Source organism: Ruditapes philippinarum, unplaced genomic scaffold (genome assembly GCF_026571515.1).
Source record: "Ruditapes philippinarum isolate M1 unplaced genomic scaffold, ASM2657151v2 ctg14725_1_1_1_1, whole genome shotgun sequence".
Classification (NCBI taxonomy): Eukaryota; Metazoa; Mollusca; class Bivalvia; order Venerida; family Veneridae; genus Ruditapes; species Ruditapes philippinarum.
In genome coordinates, this window is record NW_026859042.1 from 1 (window position 1) to 23283 (window position 23283).

Below are 23283 nucleotides of genomic sequence, written 5' to 3' on the forward strand. Positions count from 1 at the left end.
ATTATATCATCATGGTGATGCAAGCTTAGGAAATTTGTTGTTGTTTCATTAATGTTGATAAAAGAACATTTAGGTAGATTTACCCTTGAAATAGTTTAGAAACTCTAGAATGATACAGGCTAGACAAATAGTATGTTTATTTCTTTCTGTTGCTGAGGTTACCGATGTATAAATATTATATAACCTATAAATAGACAAACACTGGGCACTGAATATTTGAATTAAGAAATAAAGTTGAATATTTCAGAAATGTATGGCCGGCTTATTGGACAGATTGGTAAATACCAAAATTATATTGGTTGCTTGCAGTTTATATTTTGGTGACCATATGACCTTTTTTATTATTTTTTTTATACTTACACTGGGGCTAAGAAGCTTCAAATAATAGAACTTTATTTTTGTGTCTTAGCTACTAATGATGGTCATAAATTCATCACATCATCAACATTTATTTGATAGTGTTTATTTTTATAATCATTAATTTTCTTAACCCATGATTAAGGTAATAAATATTGACAGTGCATCATTATTGACAGTTAATTAACTGTTACCTCCAATGCCTCAAAAAGAGGTTGTAATGATTGTTAACGGGAAATTGAAAATTGTAATAGGTAGGAAACATTTTACATCAATAAAAAATCAACTTAGTAATATATTTTATTAAAGAACACAGTTTTGCTTGCCTCCATCACTGATTCCGAAAGATTGTAACAGATTGGTTATTTTCCAAGGGAGAACTGGCCTCTATTGGACTTGATGAAATTAATTGTCAATTTTGAATTAAAAGGAGTTGCTGAATTTTTTGTTGAATACATTAGAGAAATAGATACAAAAATGCTAGTTTAGATAATATAAGGAATGTGTTGGTTTAAGAATAACCTTTCAGGGCAATGGTTATGCTTGGTTATGTATGACAGGTGGAAGAAATTGCTCCTCATTTATTTTCTAAAATGTCTTAGTACGAACTTGAACACAACCAAACCATACAAGAAAGTGGAGTTACAGAACTAAATTTGCATATTGTCAAATATTTCAGCTTTTATCCTTTAATATAGTTTTTATACATACATTTCGGCATATTTTGAGGATGGGTAAAATGTAATGTTTTTATGAACTTAACTCTTTGAATTCTAGCAAATGTATTTGCATGTATAGGACACACTTTATTGTGCAGTGTTGATTGCTAAATTAAGCATTGCATTTTAAAATTCCCCAATCTTAACAATGGACTGTACCAATATTCAATGCAGGCCATGTCTATTACACAAAGTTGGTAGGTTATGGGTTCAAAAAGGGAAGTAACAATAGTGTTGCGACAAATACATGATTTGAAAAGTACAAAATTTTAATGGAATCAATGAATATGTGTATAGACTTTGCCCTGAAGGTTATAGGTTTAGATTGCACATTTTGAGGATTTTATTTTTTTATAAGAACTATGTTCTTTTCCTTGCATTAATAGTGAGTTTGGTGTGCATTATATTTACTTTTTAATTTTTGAAAATAGGTTGAAGTGGTAATTTTATTTGATCAATTATTTTGATGATAATAGTTGGAATTTAGTTTTTCTGTTTGAAGCTACTAAACCATAAAAAAAAGTTTTGCAGATTTTAAAGCTTGTAAAAATGCAAAAAAAATATGAATCTTATGTAGCAGAACACTGTTGAGTATTTTAAGGCGAAGTTGTAGAATAAGAAAATACTGACAAAAAAACTAATCTTTATAAGTCAGCAATAATTCTTCTGCTCCAAATGTTTATAAAAAATAGAAAAAGTTACAATTTTTTAAATTGAAAACCTTTTGGCCAAATGTTATACACACATTCAATGAATGTAATTTTCTTGAATTTAGAACTTGTGTATTTTAGCTAGAACAGGTGGCACTCAAATTTGCAATTGGTGATCATGATGCACAATTTATTAAATTGACATTTTAATGAACTTTTTTAAAAATATTTTCCTGTTAAAAAATGATAATTTGCCATCATTTTAGTCTCGTATTGGTTTAAACAAGGATTTATGGTGTTGTGTTGAGCTATCAACAATTTGTGACATAAAGGTTTTTTTTTCTGCTAAAAATAAAAACAAGTTGAAATTTTGTGGTCAAAGGATTACATTTATTTTAAAACTATATCCTTTGAATTGGGATGGTCTTTCCCACATTGTCAATTTGTACATTTCCAAAGACGTCACAGAAAAATTGAATAACAACATTTAAATGAATTTTGTGAAAGATCAAGTATTAATCAGTATTAGATATTGGTGATTAAAAGTATTCCTAATTGAAATAATCAAATTTAGTGGTCACTATAATTTTTGCTTCAGCTGAAGAAAAAAATATACAATTTTATGAATGCAGAATTTGCAGATTGATTAATACCATAACAAACATCACCTTCACACCAATAACAGACTCTACACCATACCAGGACATGCAACAGATGGGAGAAAAGCTACTGCATGCATTTTTATTTGAATGGAGCTACCAAGATTATGTTTCCTTTAGCCAATTAATTTTGATTATTCTATCCTCTGTTATAACATTGATTTCAGGAAACAGAACAGTTGAGAGCAAGGAAACATTTAGAGAGGAAGCATACACATTTACGACGTGCAGAAAGTGTTGACGCCCTCGATGAGGACAAGTTTGACAGATTTGTACATACTGCAAGGTACATTTTATAAACCTAGAGGACATTTGTATCCAGTCTGTTAAACAGAATATAAATAGCTACATCTCTTACCAATACATTCTGAAAGATATTCATAGAAATTTCCATTGGTCACTTGATTGATAATTTTTCATAGTAAAATATAATAATATATTGTACACAATTATGGCAAAATGTCAGGTTTTTTTTTAAAGTTTATCTGTTAATCACAGACCATTTAGACCTGGATAAGCGTAACATCACTTTTATGATTAACATATTTATTTGTGAAGTGTAGTTTATGATGACTTATTGCCTATGTGTTGTTTATTTTACAGCGAGGGTGAGTTAGAAGAGGTTTTAACAACATACACTAAAATCAACAAATCAGCAAGCATTTTCCTGGGAGGTAAAGCTACAGGGGAGACAACTTCACATGTACCTACAACAGGTATATATAGTCTTTAACATTTCTGTACCAGAACTCTTTTCTGTATTCAGAGCATATTCCAGTGATCATTTGATGAAATGTTCAGCAGAATTGACACAGTGTCACTACCAGTTTACACTATATTTGTAAATTCAATGTGACCTATACTGTGTTAGTGTGACGTAAAACCCAACCAAAAACAAAAACCTAGTGTTTTAGTGTTTAAACAGAAACTGATTTACCTCTCAAAATATCGGAAATGGTTAAAGGACTGGTCCATTCTGTAGCCACCAACAGGCTTAAGGTTAAAATACTTGTAGTCTGCAAATTTTGTGTTATGTTTGTTTTTTATGTATACATTTTCAGTTAGTTGTTATAATATGTATCCCATGTTTGACAGGTAATTCCATGCAGCATATAGGAGCATCATCTCCTGTAATGAGGACAGATTCTCAGGTTCAGTTAAACAGACGGAAAGACAGTGACACATCTGAGAGGTCTACAACACAGACAAAAACTGTAACCGGCTGGGAGGAGGTTCCAAAAGGTAAAAATATCATCATCAGTATATCATATAATTATATCATCTTTCTATTCATCTGTCAATCAGTTATATCGATGCACATACAGTTCTGTATATACATACAACATTTCTCTTTTATAATTCTTTGAGACATTTAGAAACTTCATATACAATCTCATGGATTGTAAAAAATAAAAAATTATTTTTTAACAAAATTTTTTCAAAAAATGTATTTAAATATAAGAAAGTGACCATTCTTACTGCATAACACGCTGTTCAGAATTACATATTTAGCATTGGACATTAATGAAATAGTGAATTTGTTCACTTAAACTACTAGTATTTTAGATAGATCTACAAGGAGTACATTGTAGATGCTTTTTAGGGCCAGTATGCATGTATAGATCAGAATTTCTTTCAACAAAGAGACAAAAATACTCTTTTTTTTCCATAACTAACATATTGAACACAGATTTTTTTTGGTTCACTTTGAAATTTTCCATTAACTTATATAGCAGAACACCATGCTTCACTTACATACATTAACTACTGAAATAAATAAGTTCACAAATATAGCTCTTATCTTTGGTAAGTTGTAATTAGTACATCTGTAAAGGTAATGATTAAGATGGATAAAATCATTTGACAATCTGACTAAAACCATTGTAAAACCTAACTTTAATTTCCAGTTGTTTAGTATGAAAGTTATTCGATCTACCTCCATTCAGAGACTTGAACAGAATTTTGTAACTTTTATATTGATTTTTTTAATAGAAACTTTAATTATGTACAGCTTTCTTTCATTGTTATGACTACAAATTTTTCAAATTAGTATGATTGGAACATTTATAATGTAAAGGGAGTTGTTAATAAATAGATAATTAAAAGATTTTTAATTGTGTATAAAGGGCAAAGGGTTTGAATGGTATTGAAATACTTTTGTTTTTATGGGGATATTTGGCAAACATACTTTAACATTTATTAACAAAAGCTTTGATGATTTTAGATTTTATTCTTTAATTGATAAAACTAAAAACTTTTAATAAAGGTCATTTGTTAGTCATGCTTCTTTCTCTTGCTCAACCAGCTATACATAGTGTACCGACCTCTAGTAATGACCTTCGACCTCATTCCTCACATACGGGTAGCCATAGCAACGTAGGCTATGGGACACGACCTGCTTCCTACAACACAAACTCTGCGGCCTCGTATGCCAATGCTGTACAAATATACACCCAGAAACTATCCTCACTGAGGCCCAGATCTGCAACCACTGCTCACAAAACAGGTACATTCTTATCAAATACAGTGCCCACAAAAGAAGTTTGAAGACAGGTGAAAATAATGTGTAACATAATAATTTGTAAGGTACTGTAGAATCATAATAGATGATCAGAACAATATTTTTATTAATTTTGCTGTACTGCACTGATATTTTGGTTAATACAGTTACAGTAAAACGAGCGGTCACACCTGCACAACTGCCAATTTGTATTCAATGGTCAGCTGAAGTCCGCCCATGTATTTTCCTTCTTTAGTTTAATCTATGAACTATGCTCAAATGTTTTTATAATTCCATTCTCTCAGCTTGAAATGCCATGTCTATGACAGTTTTCTATTTCATAGACTTGAGGACTTTATTTTAAAATACATGTAGTAGTCTTTAGGGTCATTTCACAAAACTACGTTGTAAATGTTTTTATTGTGCTCAGAAAATTAAGGTGAACAAAACCGGGTACTTTATTTTGTTGAAGATGTACTTCACGTGTCTCCCAACTTTTGAATGGCACTGTTGTTTGAAAATCTCAGCAAAAATCCTTTGCTCCTTTTTTAGTACAAAAGCAGACATATTGCTTCTTTACATGAATTTTTAAAATAGTGAATATCTTTATATCATTAAAAAAAAATACAGTAAAAATGTCTGCCTTTGTTGAGAAAGGGGGAAAGGATTTTGTCTGACACTTTTATTGAATTTATTCACTTCCCAAATCAAGAAACCTATATGTATATTATCATTATCCTTATTGTTTATGCTTCATTTTTACAATTTAAAAAAATCATATATGTTTTTATGTCATATATTAATCAGAAAAACAAACCCTTTTTGTAGAAATAGATGTTTTTCTCTCAAATTTTTTTTTACCTTTCACAAATAGGTAGACCTAGAGCAGCTTCAATTATCTATAATCCCCAGCTTAACAAAAAAAATTGTCAAAATAAATATGTTGTTACAATTTGGCACAAAAGTTTGAAGGCAAATTCTTTTGACAATTTGTAACTTTTTCATCTCTTTGCAGCTCTTTGATATGAGCCTTTCTTATTTATCAACAAGATGCTTTTTTACCCCAAAATTTCTTCTGTTAGATTGCTTTTTGCAGAAGTTATAAGGCAAAAATAGAATAAGAATCAGTTCACAGATGCGATATGGATAATAACATTAATGAGCCGCGTCACGACAAAACCAACATCAGGATCCATGCTGTTCGCTTACCAACTCTATTACAAGTGGAGAAACTGACGGCGAACAGCATGGATCCTGATCAGACTGTGCGGATGCGCAGGCTGGTCTGGATCCATGCTGGCCGCAAACCCACTGTGTTGGTTTTGTTGTGACGCATCTCATTTAGTGATATACCAGAGTAGTTATGTAGTAAAGTTGCTTTTTACAGAGAAACAGGTACGGTCACGCCCGTCGTCAGCGGTGATGGCGCGATCAGGGTCAGCTGCTAATAGTGCATATGGAAGTACTGCAGATTTACAAGGTACCTACTATATTATAATGCTGTGTGACACACAAACCTAGAGTAACTAAAGTGCATGTACTTGAATTAACATAGTATAGACTGTTTTAAGGGCTTGGTGTGAGAAAGAAAAATGTGCAATTTGATATGGAGGCATATATGTGAACAAATTTATAAATGTAATTGGAAAAGATGCATCATTTGATTTGTATGAGAAAAAGATGTAATTCAACTTGTGGTAATTTAGGAGAAAATCTGTGTAAGATTAATATGTAGGCTTATCTGAAGAAAAACTGTATAATTTGACTTGAAGGCACATTCAGAATAAAATGTGTAATTTAACTTTAATGTATACATTGTATATGGGAAAGATAATTCAACTTCAACTTGAAAGGAAGGCATATAAAATTATACCATTTGACGTTTAGGCATATATAGGAGAAAATTAAACAATTTAACTTGTAGGCTTTTATTGGAGAAAATTATACAATTTCACTTGTTGGCATAATTTATTTTGGTAAATGTATGATTCAACTTGTATGCGTATTTAGTGGAAACAGTTGCTGTATTCAACTTAAGACATAGTTAACACGTTTGGGTGAAGTTAAGATTAAATAATTAATTCGTAAATGGTTAATTAGGCAGTTAATCTAATATTTGTGGTTGTTGGTCTATAATATTTAATAAGTGTCTTGCATATAAAAAGTCTCTAACAGATATAGAATTCTAAATGCTAAAATGTACAAGAGAAAAACTGATGAATTAAGTTTATACATTAAATAAGCACTCTTTGGCCTGTACAATTTTAGTGACTTGTCCTATGTGAATTTTAAGTATACAATTATAGACACAATAGCACTTAGTTGTCTGTATATCAAGGCTTTACATTGAAGCTAAAAACAGATTTTTCTGTCAGTGTCTAATGCAATTTAGTACCTTAAATTTGCTATACAAATATTCTGCCTAACACAAGTAAATATTCTGTTAAAACAAGTAAATATTCTGTTAAAACAAGTAAATATTCTGTTAAAACAAGTAAATATTCTGTTAAAACAAGTAAATTTTTTGCTAAAACAAGTAAGTATGGGAGAAAAAAAAACTATATGCTATGAATATGTCAAGAATGATACATTTTTTCAGGGGATATAACTAGCTCTGATGAGTGCAGCTCCCCTAAAAGGCCCTCCATATTATTCAGCAAATATTTTGCTAGAAATTTTACAGGTACAGTTAAATGCACCTGAAATGCACAAAACTTGTTACCTGATATATCCAACAGTTGATAAGGTTTTTTCTTTGCCAATTGCTTAAGTCACATTTCAAATACCAACAACATAACTTAACATAAGGATAAAACATATGTAAGAAATTATAAGAAATTTTTGGGTTGAAATATTAAAGAAAAAACTTGGGTGCCATATCTCCTTGTCCTGTAATTTCAGGGAAACAACTGCTTCGTGTTGTAGGTATGTGTAACAAAAAAAAAATGGAATGATTTTTATAGATATTTGATGGTGTAAAGATGGTTACTATTATTAAACTTTCATATTCATTTTAACCATTTTTCTATACAAGCTTTTTTATCCCCCGCCGAAAATTTTCGGCGGAGGATATAGAAATAGTCTCCGTCCGACCTTCCGTCCGTCCGTCCTTCCGTCCGACATTTTTGTCCGGAGCATATCTCTAAAAGTATTTGAGTTATCAACTTGAAACTTCATAGGTGGATAGACCTCATTGAGGAGGAGTGCAGTGCACAAAAAGGATAACTCTACCTTGCATGATTTTTGAGTTATTGCCCTTTGTTATTTTTCAAGATTGATTTTTGTCCAGAGCATAACTCCAAAAGCCTATGAGATATTAACATGAAACTTCATAGGTGCATAGATCTCACTCAGGAAGTGTGCAGTGCACAAGAATGATAACTCTACCTTTCATAATTTTTGAGTTATTGCCCTTTGTTATTTTTCATACCTAATTTTTCACCTGAGTGGAGCATAACTCAAAAAGTGTTTGAGATATCAACATGAAATGTCATAGGTGGATAGATCTTATTGAGGAGGAATGTTTTGCGCAAGAATGATAACTCTTCCCTATACAATTTTTGAGTTATTGCCCTTTGTTTTTTTAATGCTATTTTGTCCAGAGCTTATCACAAAAAGTATTTGAGGTATCAACTTGAAACTTCAAAGGTGGATGGATCTCATTGAGGAGGAGTGCAGTGCTTAAGAATGATAACTCTACCCTGCATTATTTTTGAGTTATTGCCCTTTGTTATTTTTCAAAATTAATTTTTGTCCAGAGCATAACTCAAAAAGCCTTTGAGATATCAAAATGAAACTTCATAGGTGCATAGATCTCACTCAGGAGGTGTGCACTGCACAAGAATGATAACTCTACCTTTTATAATTTTTAAGTTATTGCCCTTTGTTCTTTTTCATACTTAATTTTTCAATTCAATTTTTTTCTCAAAAAGTATTTGAGGTATCAACTTGAAACTTCATAGGTGGATAGATTTTACTGAGGAGGGATGCAGCACACAAGAATGATAACCTACCCTGCATTATTTTTCAGTAATTGCCCTTTGTTATTTTCAGCCATCAGTATTCACATAGGTTTCAAATCTGTAATCACTATAGCCATCAGTTTTCATTACCAAAAGACCTCTTAAAATGGAATTATTCCGCTCTACTACATATACATTCTTCCAATGAGCAAACACATTCGGCGGGGGATGGCCATGTTGACATGGCTCTTGTTATCATGGATATGTCCTTCACTGACATTTTGAACTGTTGATTCTTGGCCCTTGCCTTGTTGGCAGGACTGAAAGAAGATGTGAGTGCTATCTGAGTATAGTCTGCACTGGTAACTATTCATCTAGTACTTGTTTTGAAATTTTCCATAAAATTGCAAATAGTTTCATCCAGATAGAAAGACAGACACATTCATTTAGGATATTTAAAATGGTAAGGGCTAAAGTTAAGGATTTCAAGATTGAAATGCTATTATTAAGGTACCAGCGTCTAGCTGTTTAGTTTTGTTAGGTGAAATGTAATATTTTACTGATTTTCAAGGGTTTCAGACCTGTTACTGTTAAGGATTGAATAATGCTTAAAAATCTGGATGAAGAATGATCCCTCAGAAGTATTAATCACAACAAAATAACATGAAAATTGCAGGTTCTATTTGATTGAGTCTGTACATGAAAAAGTGCAACATCCTTCATACACCCTAGCACCGGCTTGAGTGGTACTCAAATTTCAACACTTAAAAGTGCTAAATCAATGATCCCAAAGGACCAGAAAATTATTACAACATTGAAGTGAAGTACGGGGCAACTTTGAGCCATTGCTACAGTCCATAAGAAATGTTGCATTTTTTTTAATAGTCTCCCATGAACAGACTTGAAAAAAACCTAGTCTTCAATTTATAACTATTTGTTTTCATTGCTCTTGAAGGATTCTCCCCTTTCCAGAATTTTTTACTGGCGGCATAACCCTGTGGCCTCCCATGATTACCACTAAAACTTGACTTATTAATGTTGCTAATATCTATCTATTGAGAAAGAGTGGAACGAAAAAAAACTTTGTAGCATTTTTATGCACAGCTTCTTTTTTTATCCTTTTTGCTTTTAACATCCTCTGCATAAAAGAAATTATAATTGTGATAACAAGAAATTTATTTTTGCTACACTTTTTTTTTCAATTACCATTTTGCTTTTCCTAGAAGCTTTTATCCAGTTTATTGGTGTTCTCTTTCTATAATTCTCACACATGGATTTATGTTTCATCATTTTCTTAAACGTATTAAGAGAATTGTTATGGTCATAATTATAAAATAACAACATATTTTTCCTATAGAAACTTCTAGACCATTCTTCAAGGTCTATAGGCATCAATTTCTTACTATTTGCACAGTTAAATTAACAAATACATGTATCAGAATTTTCTGAAGCAAAAATAGATTGTTTTTTTGTACAGAAAGTAATCATTCTCATTTTCTCAAGGCCAGTTATTTTATAATTTTATTCAACGAACATGCAATAAACAGAATGCTTTTGATGATATCTTTTTTTTCTGCAAATTTTTTCAAAGACAAAGAAATAGCTTGTACAGCTTTGTTTGTTATCAAGTACACAATGCCATTTAAGTGAAATATGCACGTTACGATTTATTTCCAGATCCATACAACGATAAAGTAATAACTGAAGCTCTTCAGCGTCTTACGATGAGACAGCAAGCTCGGCAATATTCTGCCTACAACGGAACTAGTTTAGTGCCGTCCGACTCTGCTAGTCGACCATCGTCTGCTTGTGGTAACAGGGACCATCCTGATTCCAGGACACCGGTGAATGTTCATGACACTAATTCATTACAACATATCAATAGCTCAAGCAGTGCTCCTCAAGTTGACAAAGGTAGTGGTGATATAAATAGTAAATATATTTACATGGAGGAACATGTTACTAAAAATAGACCACCCTCAGGTACGTTACCAAAACGCTCACCTTCTGCCATAGACATGAAATCATTTGAAGCTCATCGAAGGAAACAGTCAAATGTTAATCTACAAAGTGCCAATGCTACATTTAATAGTTTTATTGAGGATACAGGACCTAACTGGCAAAATGATCTTGCCTTAGCGTACAATCAGGTGACAGGTGTGACTCCCCAGAACTACCATACACCCACTCAGTCAAGCAAACAGTACCAGATAATGCAGCAACAAGCACTGAAGCAACAGAGTAAAGTGTTGTTAGAGCAGAGTAAGGCTAAACATCAGGCTATGATTGCCCAGGCACATGCTGTACAGAAATCATTGCTTAAACTTGACCGGCCCGAGTCAGAGGCAACCATGGTGCAAATGTATGCACCAAAACCACCTGTACGACCAGGCACTAGGAAAGCAGCTAGTGCTCATCATAGAATGCCAAGGTATATATATGTCATTTATCATCATCATGTCCTGTTTGTATAGCTACACTGTAATGAAGACTCAGAATGATTTTGTGATGTGATTCAATCTGAATTTAAGTAATGAATATTTCAGTCCCTTTTTAGCTCACCTGAGCATATGCTCAGGGTGAGCTATTAGGATCACTCTTCGTCCGTCGTACGTCTTCCATCGTACGTCTTCCGTCGTCCGTTGTCCGTTCACACTTTTAAAACGACATCTCCTCTGAAACCATAAGGCAGATCATAATGAAACTTCACAGAGATGTTCCTTGTGTGAAGCCTTAACAAAGTTGTTCAAAGAATTTAATTCCATGCAGAACTCTGGTTGCCATGGCAATCGAAAGAAAAAACTTTAAATATCTTCTTTTAAAAAACCCTAAGAGCTAGAGCTTAGATATTTGACATGAAACATCTTCTAGTGAGTGTCTACCAAGTTTGTTCAAATAAAAGCTCTGGGGTTAAAATTGGCCCTGCCGATGGGGGGGGGGGGGTATCATTGTTTTTAACTATATGTGTATAGTAAAAACTTAAAAATCTTCTTTTAAAAAACCCAATGAGTTAGAGCTAAGATGTTTAGCATGAAACATCTTCTTATGGGTCTCTACCAAGTTTGTTCAAATAAAAGCCCTTGGGTTAAAATTGGCCCTGCCAATGAGGGGGGGTAGATCGTTGTTTTTCATTTTATGTGTGTTGTAAAAACTTAACATTGTGACACATCTTCTAATGTGTGACTCTTCCGAGTCTGTTCAAATAAAAGCCCTGGGGTTTAAACTGGCCCAGCTCTGGGGGCCTATATACAGGTGAGCGACCTCAGGGCCATCATGGCCCTCTTGTTTTCAAAAATGTTATTTTGAGACGTTTGGAAATCAGTTGAAAATCATGTCATAATTTTGATATAAATTATGGCTAGTCTGTCACACAATTGCATTGTTTAATAATCTTTTGTGAGAAAACATTTTTTTTTTATTTTAGAAGTATGGACATCATCATCAGTTACATTTTTTTAAACTCTTGTTACATGTACATGAACTTGATGAAGTAACAATAATACAAAATAAACAGTCTGTATTACCATGTCAATATAACCAATGTCAAAATTGTATTGCAAGGGTTGCCTGTTCACTAGACAATCAATTATTGTATATGTTTTATTATATTTTTAATAATCACTAGATGCCATAGCTGCAAAGCTTTATACTTATCTATTGTAATCTTAGTACAACGTAATTAACCTACTAGTATTATGCAATACCCTACTGATTTTTTTTCATATAAAAAACCCATAGTTTATATTTATAAGTAGATTTGTTACCTTAGTGTTATAATGTTCACACATTTATTATTATGTGCAAATTGCATACACACATGCTCAATATTGTACTCAGGTCAGGCTTTTTTTTAAACAGATAGTAAATCAGTATGTTAGAGAGTATATTAAGCTATTTGTGGCATTAAATAAAACACTGTTAACGTTTAATCATTTGTAACAGTTGATCTAATCATTAGATAAACATGACCAATTAGCCGTGACATCATGGGGGAACTAAATTGCCTGTATATACTGACTGGTTTGTTGATTTTTATTACAGACGAGCAGTTCCGGAGGAGACCAGTCTTAATTTCCAGTTCTGTTCTACGGACAAATCAAATGTTAATGGAGGTTGGTATTGGATTGTCAGATGTAATGAGAACTATTGATGTACAAAATGTAGTCATAAAATGATTTGTAATGGAAATATCATGTCCGTGTCTCGTTCTAGTACACATATATTCTAATTTTATTTTTAGAAAAATGAGAAAAAACACTGAAGTTATTGTTGTCATTGTGTGGCATTTACACAAGTGTAAAGTAATTTTGTCAGCATGTATGTATAGAAATCTGAAATTATATGGGTTGAAAGTATGAGGTTGTCAGATACACTGCAGTGTTGTTTAAAATGTCAAGTGTCAGCAGCCAGCTTTGCTCAATTAAAGTGATTTGGTCTTTAATGGAAGGTTTGCAGCACAATGCATATTTATGTTGATAGTATTGAAAGTATCAGATATAACAACAAATCACGAAAGAATTATATATGGATGTTGTTGGCAAGTGTAAGATATATAAGATCTGATATTATGTATTCATATAGCATATAGTATATAGCAGATAATAAAGTATTCTAGATCAAAGTATTATTATTCATCATATAAATGTTCATGATAAATCACTTATAACTTATTTTTGAAATACTTACAGAAAATGTGCCCATTGTAGACCAATCCACTTTAACCTTTAACAAAATATAGGTTAGTTAACTTCAAAAAAATATTGAAATATGGAATAAATTTTATTTTATACAGATGAAATGCGGTACTTTGTACTTTATTATATTTGCCATTTATTTATGGAAAGGTTAAACTGAGATAGTACCCACTCTTTCACTTTAAGATATTGTAATTCATGTGACCAAAATTGAGATCTATGTACATTGGGTTACTTAAAGTGAATTTCAGTATAGAAATAGAATATTAATAGATAGAAAAAAGTGGTGTAACACATACTAATTTTTGAAAAAAGGAAACTAATCATATTTTATTGATTATTTTGTATACAGTCATGTAATCTGATTTATATTTTTACAGGATGGTAGTGTGAATGGTGAACAGAATAGAGACATCAACTGTATTAAGAGATGGTCAGAGTACACACTGATGAACAAAAGTACAACATGTCAGATAACTAACGAGATAACTTTACAGTGATAGATCTACAGCAAAACCTAGCATCATCAGCTCTCTTTCTGTGTAAACATGACCTTCACAATGACTTACTGTTACCATATCATTCCATATATCTGTGATAGAATTGTACTTTATTAGGACTGGATTGGTGATTTTTAAACTAATTTATCATAAAAAGACAATGAAAATTATCACTTATTACCAGCTAATCTGGGCTTTAGATGCCCAGCTAATCTGGGTCTCAAATATCCAGCTAGTCTAGGTCTCAGATATTCAGCTAACTAGGTCTCAGATATCCAGCTAAACTGGGTAACAGGTTCCAAGCTAAACTGGATCTCAGATACCCTCCTAATCTATATCTCAGATAACATGCAATCTAGGTCTCAGTTATCCAGCTAATCTGGGTCTTGGATTCCTAGCTAATCTGATTCTAAGAATCCCAGCTAATCTAGATCTCAGATACCTGTCTAATTTGGGTCTTAGATCCCAAGCTAATTTTGGTTTAAAATCCCAAGCTAATCTGGGTCTCAGATTCCAAGCTAATCTAGATTTTGGATTCCAAGCTAATCTGGATCTTGGATTCCAAGCTAATCTGGGTCTCAGATTCCAAGCTAATCTGGATCTTGGATTCTAAGCTAATCTGGGTCAAAGATTCCAAGCTAATCTGGATCTTGGATTCCAAGCTAATCTGGGTCAAAGATTCCAAGCTAATCTGGGTCTCAGATTCCAAGCTAATCTGGATCTTGGATTCCAAGCTAATCTGGGTCTCAGATTCCAAGCTAATCTGGATCTTGGATTCCAAGCTATCTGTGTATAAGATTCCAAGCTAATCTGGAACATTAAGCAGAACATTGCTCTTATATCATTAATTTATTAAGATACTTGATTTTTACACATTTTTGATTTATTTTTTTAGCATGAAAGTGTTTAACTGGTATGATAGATATAATTTCAATATAGAAAAATAGTATCGGCAAGTTAAATCAATTAATTATCCTATCCTAGATTCAGAAAAGCATTCATCCATTTATAAGCTAAAATTAGAAACTTGATTTATGAATGTAAAAATTGTTATTATAGTGTATATAGTAGTAAATATTATCTGGAAGTTTGCACCTTTGGGGTAAAGTGAATTCCTAATTATTTTTTGAATGCCATAATTACATTGTTTATATGATTTAATTATTTTGTATATATAGACCTATATATATTTCCGTCCGTTATTTGTTCCATTGTTTATATGTGCTTTCATTTACATGATCTGTGATACATAAATACAACATTTTATCCTGTAATTACTGGAATAGTAATGTGTGATAGATGTGTGATTACTGAAATAGTAATGTGTGATAAGTGTGTAATTATTGAAATAGTAATGTATAGAACTAAGGTGGTAAAATAGTAAATTATCTGGTTGATAACTGTAATATAATAGTGTAAATAAATTAGTGTGTCATTCCATTTTCATTTTTTGGTAATAGAAGTGCATGATATCATTATATATAATATGTAATTGTAATTTGTAATTGTAATTTATGTGTAATAGTAATGTATAATTACAGTGTTCAGATTGCATGTATAAAGTGTGATGAAATTAATCAGTTAGTGGTAACTTAAATGAGCCTCATCATGACAAAACCAACAAGTAGAGAAACTGATAGCGAACAGCATGGATCCTGATCAGACTGCGGGGATGCGCAGGCTGGTCTTGATCCATGCTGGTCGCAGACCCATTATGTTGGTTTTGTCGTGACACGGCTCAAATTATTACAATTTGTATGAACAATCAAACTTTTCTGAATTCAGGCAAAAAATCCTTGACAAAAAAAACAAAACAAGACCAAACATTGTAGTTTATGTATACAGGAAATTATTTTAGCTCAAAATGCTTCATTGGGAACTGGTCTGTCAGCAAAGAGATTTTGATATTGTTTCTTAAAAGTAATATTGATTTGTAATGTAAGGATATAAGCCATTTCCATGACATCAAAAATTTTATTTTTTATTTATTTTTATTATTTATGGAATACTTTTTAATAGATTATATTGGTGCCAAGTATCAGAAAATAATGTTTTAAATGATTTTATTTATTTACCCAAAAAATTGATGTGCTTGGGCTATTTATTGTTTTATTATTTTTTTTAAATCCTTTACCTTACTCTTAAAGTATATACTGAACATTAAAATTAATGTATGGAATTTTATTTCAAAATTAATAACATTTATATATTTCATTTTTTGTTATTGTTTTGTAAGTTATATTTGAATTTCTTTTATAAAAGACACATATGATGAAATGTGTTCCCATGGCTTTACATTCCAATAGCAGTTTAAAAAACTATTTATCTATTTGAGCCGTGTCATGACAAAACCAACATAATGGGTTTGCGACCAGCATGGATCCAGACCAGCCTGCGCATCCGCGCAGTCTGATCAGGATCCATGCTGTTCGCTTACAAACCCTATAACAAGTAGAGAAACGAATAGCGAACAGTATGGATCCTGATCAGACGGCGCGGAAGCGCAGGCTGGTCCGGATCCATGCTGGTCGCAAACCCATTACGTTGGTTTTGTCATGACACGGCTCATTTATTGATAACTCATTGTGTCAGCAGTTCAGAATCGGGAAGTTAAACCTAAAAAAAGAAGATATTTTTAAAGTTTTATAAATGTAGAAGTCATACAGTAGTTTATTTGGAAACTTGTGCATTGAAACTGAACATTTTAACATGGTAAAGGTAAAAACACTAAATTGACAAATCTGATTAAAAAGTAGTTAACTTGATGTGGCCGTACGTTCTAATTATGTGTGATTTGTACTAGTTAGATGGTCATGGGTGTTTGGTGCTTGAACTCTTGTAGATCTGTGATGTTTGCAGATAAAACAAATGAGGTTAACGATGTTTTCAGAAACTAGGTTGCATTTATCCTCGATACATCCTGTTGAAATATATATAGAAACTTGTAAATGATTCATAAATTTCTTGAACAAATTGGTTTTGACCTTAAATATATTTTAATACCTATAGATAATTACATTATTCATTTTGTAATGGAAATTGTATCGAACGAATAGAAACTTTTCAGCGTTATTTTCATCTCTGATTGAACTCGTAATGAAATAAAAGAATATTGAAAAGTAATATTTGGAAAAAAAGATGTTTCAGTACTGCAGAGGAAAAATATTTTAGCTCATCTAAAACCTCTTGCCCCCATTGAAGCTTTAGAGTAAAAAGTCAGACTTCCATTTATATTGTTCAGTTATAAAATGATATTTTATGTCTGTCTGTTTTTACATTGAAACCAAAGATTTTTATGTGCTAGATTCTATTTTAAGTGTTTAATTTAGGTACTTGTATACCTTATATTCAATATCAGAATTGTTGTTTTGTTGAATTAAACTCATTTTCAGTAGTCAAACATTGATATTAAAAAATCTAATCAAAAGATTGAAAGCTTTTTGTTTATAAGTTTTTAGTTGATTAGATTTTGTTGTATTTCGTATGATTATTTTTCTTTGATTGTAACAAGATTAAAACTCTGGGCCCTTAGCCTGCTAGTGGCAACTGAATATACACATGCGGCCAGTGCAGACCAAGATCTGTCCGCACATAGGTGTCATCTGATCATGGTCTGCACTGTTCGCTTTTTCATTCAGCAGTTATTTTGCAATGATGAATGGTTTTGTCCATATTGAAAGATGGACAAGTACATTTAAGATGTTTAGCATGGTAAAGGTTAGATAAAGAGAAATACAGTATAATATTCTATCATTGGTATTGGCATACACATTTAAATTTAATTAATAAGAACTTTTATGTGTTTAGTTTTAAGAACAAATGTTTTTATTTAATGTTAATTTTATATACCACCTGTTTCAAGAGCTTATGGTTACAAGTCAATCATTTTCCCAGTCAGTTGTAGGCCAGGATCTGGTTACACAACCCAGGTTCAAATCTGTGCCTGATATATTACCTGTACCAGGTATCTTCCTTAAACAGTATAGTTAACTGCATCACTGTCAGAAAGACTTAAAACTCGAACACAAAGAAAAAAGAAACAGCAATTATATTCTGCTCCTACTGTAGTTCTTAAAGATGTCTGGATTTTATCTTGGATTTTATATACACTTGGTTTCTTCAGAGATGTTTTCTATGTCTCTAGTTTATTTCTTCTAGCTTATCACATGAATTAAACATTAATAAAAATAAAAATGATTAAAATCTATCATTTTGACTTGTTGTGTATAGCGTAGTTAAACTTATATCAAGCCCCCTAGCACCGGCTTGAGCGGTACTCAATTCTCAACACTTAATAGTGCTGGCATCAATGATCCCGATTGACCAGAAAAATATAACAACACTGAAATGAAGTACGGGGCAACTTTTTACAGCTGCCACATAGCACTTGACACCTGCTGTTGTGAAGTATAAAAATCTGGAAACAAAGTGATCCCCCGGAAGCATTAATCACAACAAAATTACATAAGAATTGCATTTAATTCTTGGAATTAAGTCATTCTTAAAATTTTGTATATTTTTAGCGAAAAAAAACCAACATATATATTCCATCATACTGCTGCTGTCCACGTTTTTTCTTATCAAAATTGATTTGTTTTACTTCTGAATGTAACCTCAAATAGTAAAAATTTTCTGGGGCAGAAAACTCAAAAAGGAGGAGAATGACCTCCAAAGTTCTTTTTTCATAAAGTTGTTTCAATCATGATTCTTTTCAATCATGCAAAGTTTAATAAAACTATGTACAAGTTTAAAGCTCACTTCTTTGGCTTTGTGAAAAATTGTACTTCTTCCATAGACGCCTTTTAAATCGGCGTTTAAACCATGGAGACAAACAAACAAAAATATTTCATTGAGGGACTAAGTAGAAAGATGTCCTTATTTAAAACAACTTGTTGATTTACTTGTCATAAATATTTGATAAAGTTGTCTTGGTGCCAGAATACATTTGTCTCTATGATGAATATCATAAAACATTTAATTGATCATGTCAGTTTGTCAGGAAAAAACCAATATCTCTAGGTGTGAATCCATTAATGAGAATTCATTAAATTGCTGCATCACATGTCAATTAGCAATGCCAATTAGCTGTAGAATTAATTTCACATCAATAAATATTGACTGAAACCGAGTTCTTGGTGCACCAATGTTTACCTGAACACAGAAAGTTATGACGATTTACAGTGACTAGATGTGCATTGAACGCTCTCCTTGTAAACAACAGAACATAAATTTGTAATAAACAGAATTATTTGTTAAAATACAGTAAATATATGCAAGACAATTTGTACGCGTTCTCACACCAACAACTGCCATGGTTTTCCCAGGTGCATTGCAAAAAATCGAGATGTTCATTTAAAAAAAAAAAAAAAAACAACAACAACAACAACAAAAAAAACACACCTTGATCTAAAAGAAAGGATCTAGATTTATATTATTTAGATAATGGAAGGTGCAATTATCTCAATTAATCTAAATCTAAACCTTTATAAAATCACTGTATGTATATCTTTATTTCACAAAGCCAGTAGACCAGACTGGTCCATGAGGCAACATATTTACAATATATACAATTACATAGGTCACATGACATCGATTGTTAACTATTGCATACAAAATAAACATACTCAAATACAAATAAGCCTTGAAACAGACTATACATTTTAAAAGATATACTTATTTGCATAATAACAATTGAAAAGGACTATACATTTTTAAAACTATACTGTTTACAAAAGAGGATAAACACACAGGGACTTGAAAACTACTGCAAAATGTATGTCTGTATATATCGTAATGTATTGGGAGAAGACATACGATTAATTTTGATACAAAGCTTCATTTCTGATTTTGAATGCTTTATAAATATATAGTCCTAAATTAAATATAACATGTTCATTTTGGCATTTCAACAATTCTATGAATTTGAACATACTGGGTTTAATTACATAATATTGTGGTATTAACCTTTTTCTCAGAAAATTATATTTAGAGCAACATATTACAAAATGATATTCATCTTCAAGCACATTACATTGTCTACACAATCTATTATTTATATCAACTCTATGTCTAGACCATCTGCCAGTTTCTATTTCAAGTCTATGAGAAGACAAACGTAATCTAGTAAGTGCATGTCGGACATGTTTTGTTTTTATAAAATTAAGATAAGGATGGAAACTAAAATCTGAGATATTTTTATAAAATAATGCTCTAGATGACTCTTCTAATCTTGAATTCCATTCTTGTACATAAACATCAGACAGGCGTTGTTTAAACAATTCTAAAAACACATTTACATTTGCAACTTCTTGAAATAACCATACATGATAAAAACCATAGCGACTTAATAAACATTTCACCTGGTTTGCCCAATTAAGAGTATTTGGGTGTCTTTCTATTGTATTTAACATATCTTTATAAACTATTTTAACATATTTCCTATCGTTTAAACGTAGAATTTTAAACCAATATTTAACAATTGAAAGTAAACATCTTGTTCTACATGGTAGTCTACCTATTTCACCATAAACAAAATCATTTTGACAGTTCTTTTTAACACCAAGGACCTTCTTACAAAATTGTGTGTGTACACGTTCAATACAGTTTGATGATGCAAAACCCCAAACTTCACTGCTATATGATAAAATTGGATAAACTAATTTGTCAAATAGATCTAAAACATGCTTCGGCGATATATCAACAAATTTATACAAATACTTTTCTAGCCTATACGTTGCTTTAAGGGCCTGACCAGCTAATAATGTTTGCGTTTCTGTAAATGCACCACCAGTTGTAAAAACAACACCTAAGTATGTAAAACGATTAACTATTTCCAATATATTACCATTATAGTTAAACTCTAAATGACCAGGCAAACGACCGCCTTTTCTAAAAACCATAACTTTTGTCTTTTCTGCGTTAACAACAAGTTTCCACCTTTGACAATATGCATATAAAACATCAAGCCCTTTCTGTAAATCACTTGGGCTGTTAGAAAAAATAACAATGTCATCTGCATAAAGCATAAGAAATAACTTTATATAACCAAAATCAATACCGTTTAAAACCATTTATAATAAATTCATTTTCAATATCATTTAAAAACATAGAAAATAAAAAAGGGATAAGCATTCCCCTTGTCGTACACCTAAGATACATGTAAATTCATTACTTATCTCATTATTAAGCTTTACATGAGATTTTATATCATTATACATAGATTTAATTATATTAAGCAAACGTCCTCGTATTCCGTATTGTATTAATTTATACCACAAGTTATCTCGTATTACATAGTCAAACGCCTTCCTGAAATCTATAAAAGCACAATACAATTTGTTACCTGACTCTAAAGTTTTATTTATTAACACATGTAAAACAAAAATGTTGTCTACCGTAGACATATCTTTTCTAAAACCAGCCTGCGCTTCTATGTAAACATTATAATTCTCTGCACACTTATTTAATCTGTTATTAATGATTCTAGTAAACAATTTTCCCATAGTGCTTAGCAATGTTATACCTCTATAATTTTCAACATCATTCAAACTACCCTTTTTATGTAATGGTATAATGTAACCAGTAGCCCATACCTTTGGAAAATACTCTAAGTCTAATATCTTATTAAATATACATTTAATTGACGAATGCAACTGTGGACTACCATATTTAAAAATTTCATTGATATAAATATATAAATACGATTCTTGAAATTTGTTTCCTTGTCAATTCTGACAAATTGCTTATTTTATGTTGTATAAATTTTGCATATGGGCCTGTGGCCTAAGCACAAATAAAAGAGACAATATAGTTGCTGATACTGTCCAATTTTGAAAAGTATTTTAAACAGTTGTGCAGATTCAATAAAAAATATGATTAAGAAAACACGGATAACAGATGAAACAAAACAAAAAGAACGTAGAAAAGAAAGTACAAAATAAGGAAGAAATTTTGCATGTACATTTGTACCTAAATTGATTTTGCTAGTTTTATTCGAGTTCTAAAAGAGTTTGCTAATTTATATAATATTGAACAGTCAGTAATATTCATAGTTATATTTTAACTTTAAATCCGATTTTCAAAATTTGGTTAGATGTGCACATCTATCTTGGAGTGGAAAAAAATATGCTTGACAGTACTAAACATTATTACATTTATGGTTTTATATATTTATTCAACACCGACAAATAATGTCCTTAAAATTCATTTTCTATTTATACAGTATAAAAATGTGAAATGTTCTTTTAACAATGATTTTCATGTAAATGCACAAACATATGCTGCATTCTTATTTTTTCAGTCATTCTTTTTCCGACATTACCGTGTTTCTAAATGGATATATGTATTTACGAAAATGAAACATCAAAACATCTATATAAATTGCAAACTTTTAGCTTTGTTGACTTTTCCAAATATATCATGCTAAAAAGCACAAATTTAAAGGCATGGGTCTTCGCAAAATAAATAAATTAAAAAAAAGTCACTGAGCGGATTTGCTTGTACCAAAAACAAAGAATCTTTCCATCAATGCCACGGTGATACTATTTGTGGATTATTCAATTGTATCAGTGAATGAGATATTGAAAATAATCCCTTGTTTACTCAGTCCTTATTAATGACAATAATCATATCAGTATAATTTGAAAATGTTGAACAAAGTTTAACCATTTAAAGTTTAATGATTAATCGTTCGTATCTCCGCATAACAGGAAGCGAGATTTTAAAACAATCAAGCAGGCCATCAATGTGTACTAGCATTATCTAAAACTTTCCTTCATTCATAGTGCACACAATTCAGTCAAAAGGCGGGAATCAAATATATTTAATCGCATTGTAATGGAATATAGAGAAAACTAAAGGAAATTACAAACTACTACAAGAAAACCATTCTTGCTTGGCGGAAAACGTTGCTATGCCTTCTTTTCAGTGAAAAGAAAAATCGATTTTTAACTCCACGTGAATTATACAATATTTTATAGATTACATTGGAAGCTAACCAAATCTAATAAATTGTAAATGCTTAAGACAGGATATTGAAATCTGTTCCAAACGAAGTATTGCACAGAAGACTGCTAAATGAATTGTATTGCTTAAAAGTTATAAATGCAGATTATGTAATAATGCTGTATGTATTGCATTTCTTTTAAAGTGGTAAGTCGGGAAACTAAAGATTTAGATAGGAAATTGATATAAAAAAATGAAAATAATGACATGTTCTTGAAACAAATGAAGTGTATACATTT

The 23283-nt window shown here is 31.4% G+C and overlaps 1 protein-coding gene across 7 annotated transcripts; it reads left to right on the forward strand.

Moving 5' to 3' along the window:
- The first annotated feature begins 251 nt into the window (after positions 1–251).
- Positions 252–16367, forward strand: LOC132754987 (tubulin polyglutamylase TTLL5-like). Of its 7 annotated transcripts, XM_060745753.1 has the most exons (10): positions 252–277; positions 2553–2671; positions 2989–3101; positions 3481–3627; positions 4691–4891; positions 6273–6365; positions 7485–7568; positions 10525–11278; positions 12889–12959; positions 13922–16367. In XM_060745753.1, the coding sequence occupies exons 1-10, from the start codon at positions 254–256 to the stop codon at positions 13927–13929; spliced, it is 1614 nt and encodes a 537-aa protein (XP_060601736.1). In that variant the 5' UTR covers positions 252–253; the 3' UTR covers positions 13930–16367. The 7 variants fall into 7 exon arrangements, with proteins under 7 accessions (XP_060601736.1, XP_060601735.1, XP_060601737.1 ...); XM_060745752.1 differs by lacking the exon at positions 13922–16367 and having other exon boundaries at positions 12889–13038; XM_060745754.1 differs by lacking the exons at positions 7485–7568; positions 13922–16367 and adding an exon at positions 7787–7810 and having other exon boundaries at positions 12889–13038.
- Positions 16368–23283: the final 6916 nt, after the last annotated feature.

Excerpts from the sequence above, each read along its gene's own strand:
- LOC132754987 (XM_060745752.1), top strand. The coding sequence starts at position 254 with ATGGCCGGCTTATTGGACAGATTG. Across the intron at positions 2,672-2,988 it reads AGATTTGTACATACTGCAAG|CGAGGGTGAGTTAGAAGAGG; the intron begins GTACATTTTATA and ends TTTATTTTACAG. Across the intron at positions 3,628-4,690 it reads CTGGGAGGAGGTTCCAAAAG|CTATACATAGTGTACCGACC; the intron begins GTAAAAATATCA and ends TTGCTCAACCAG.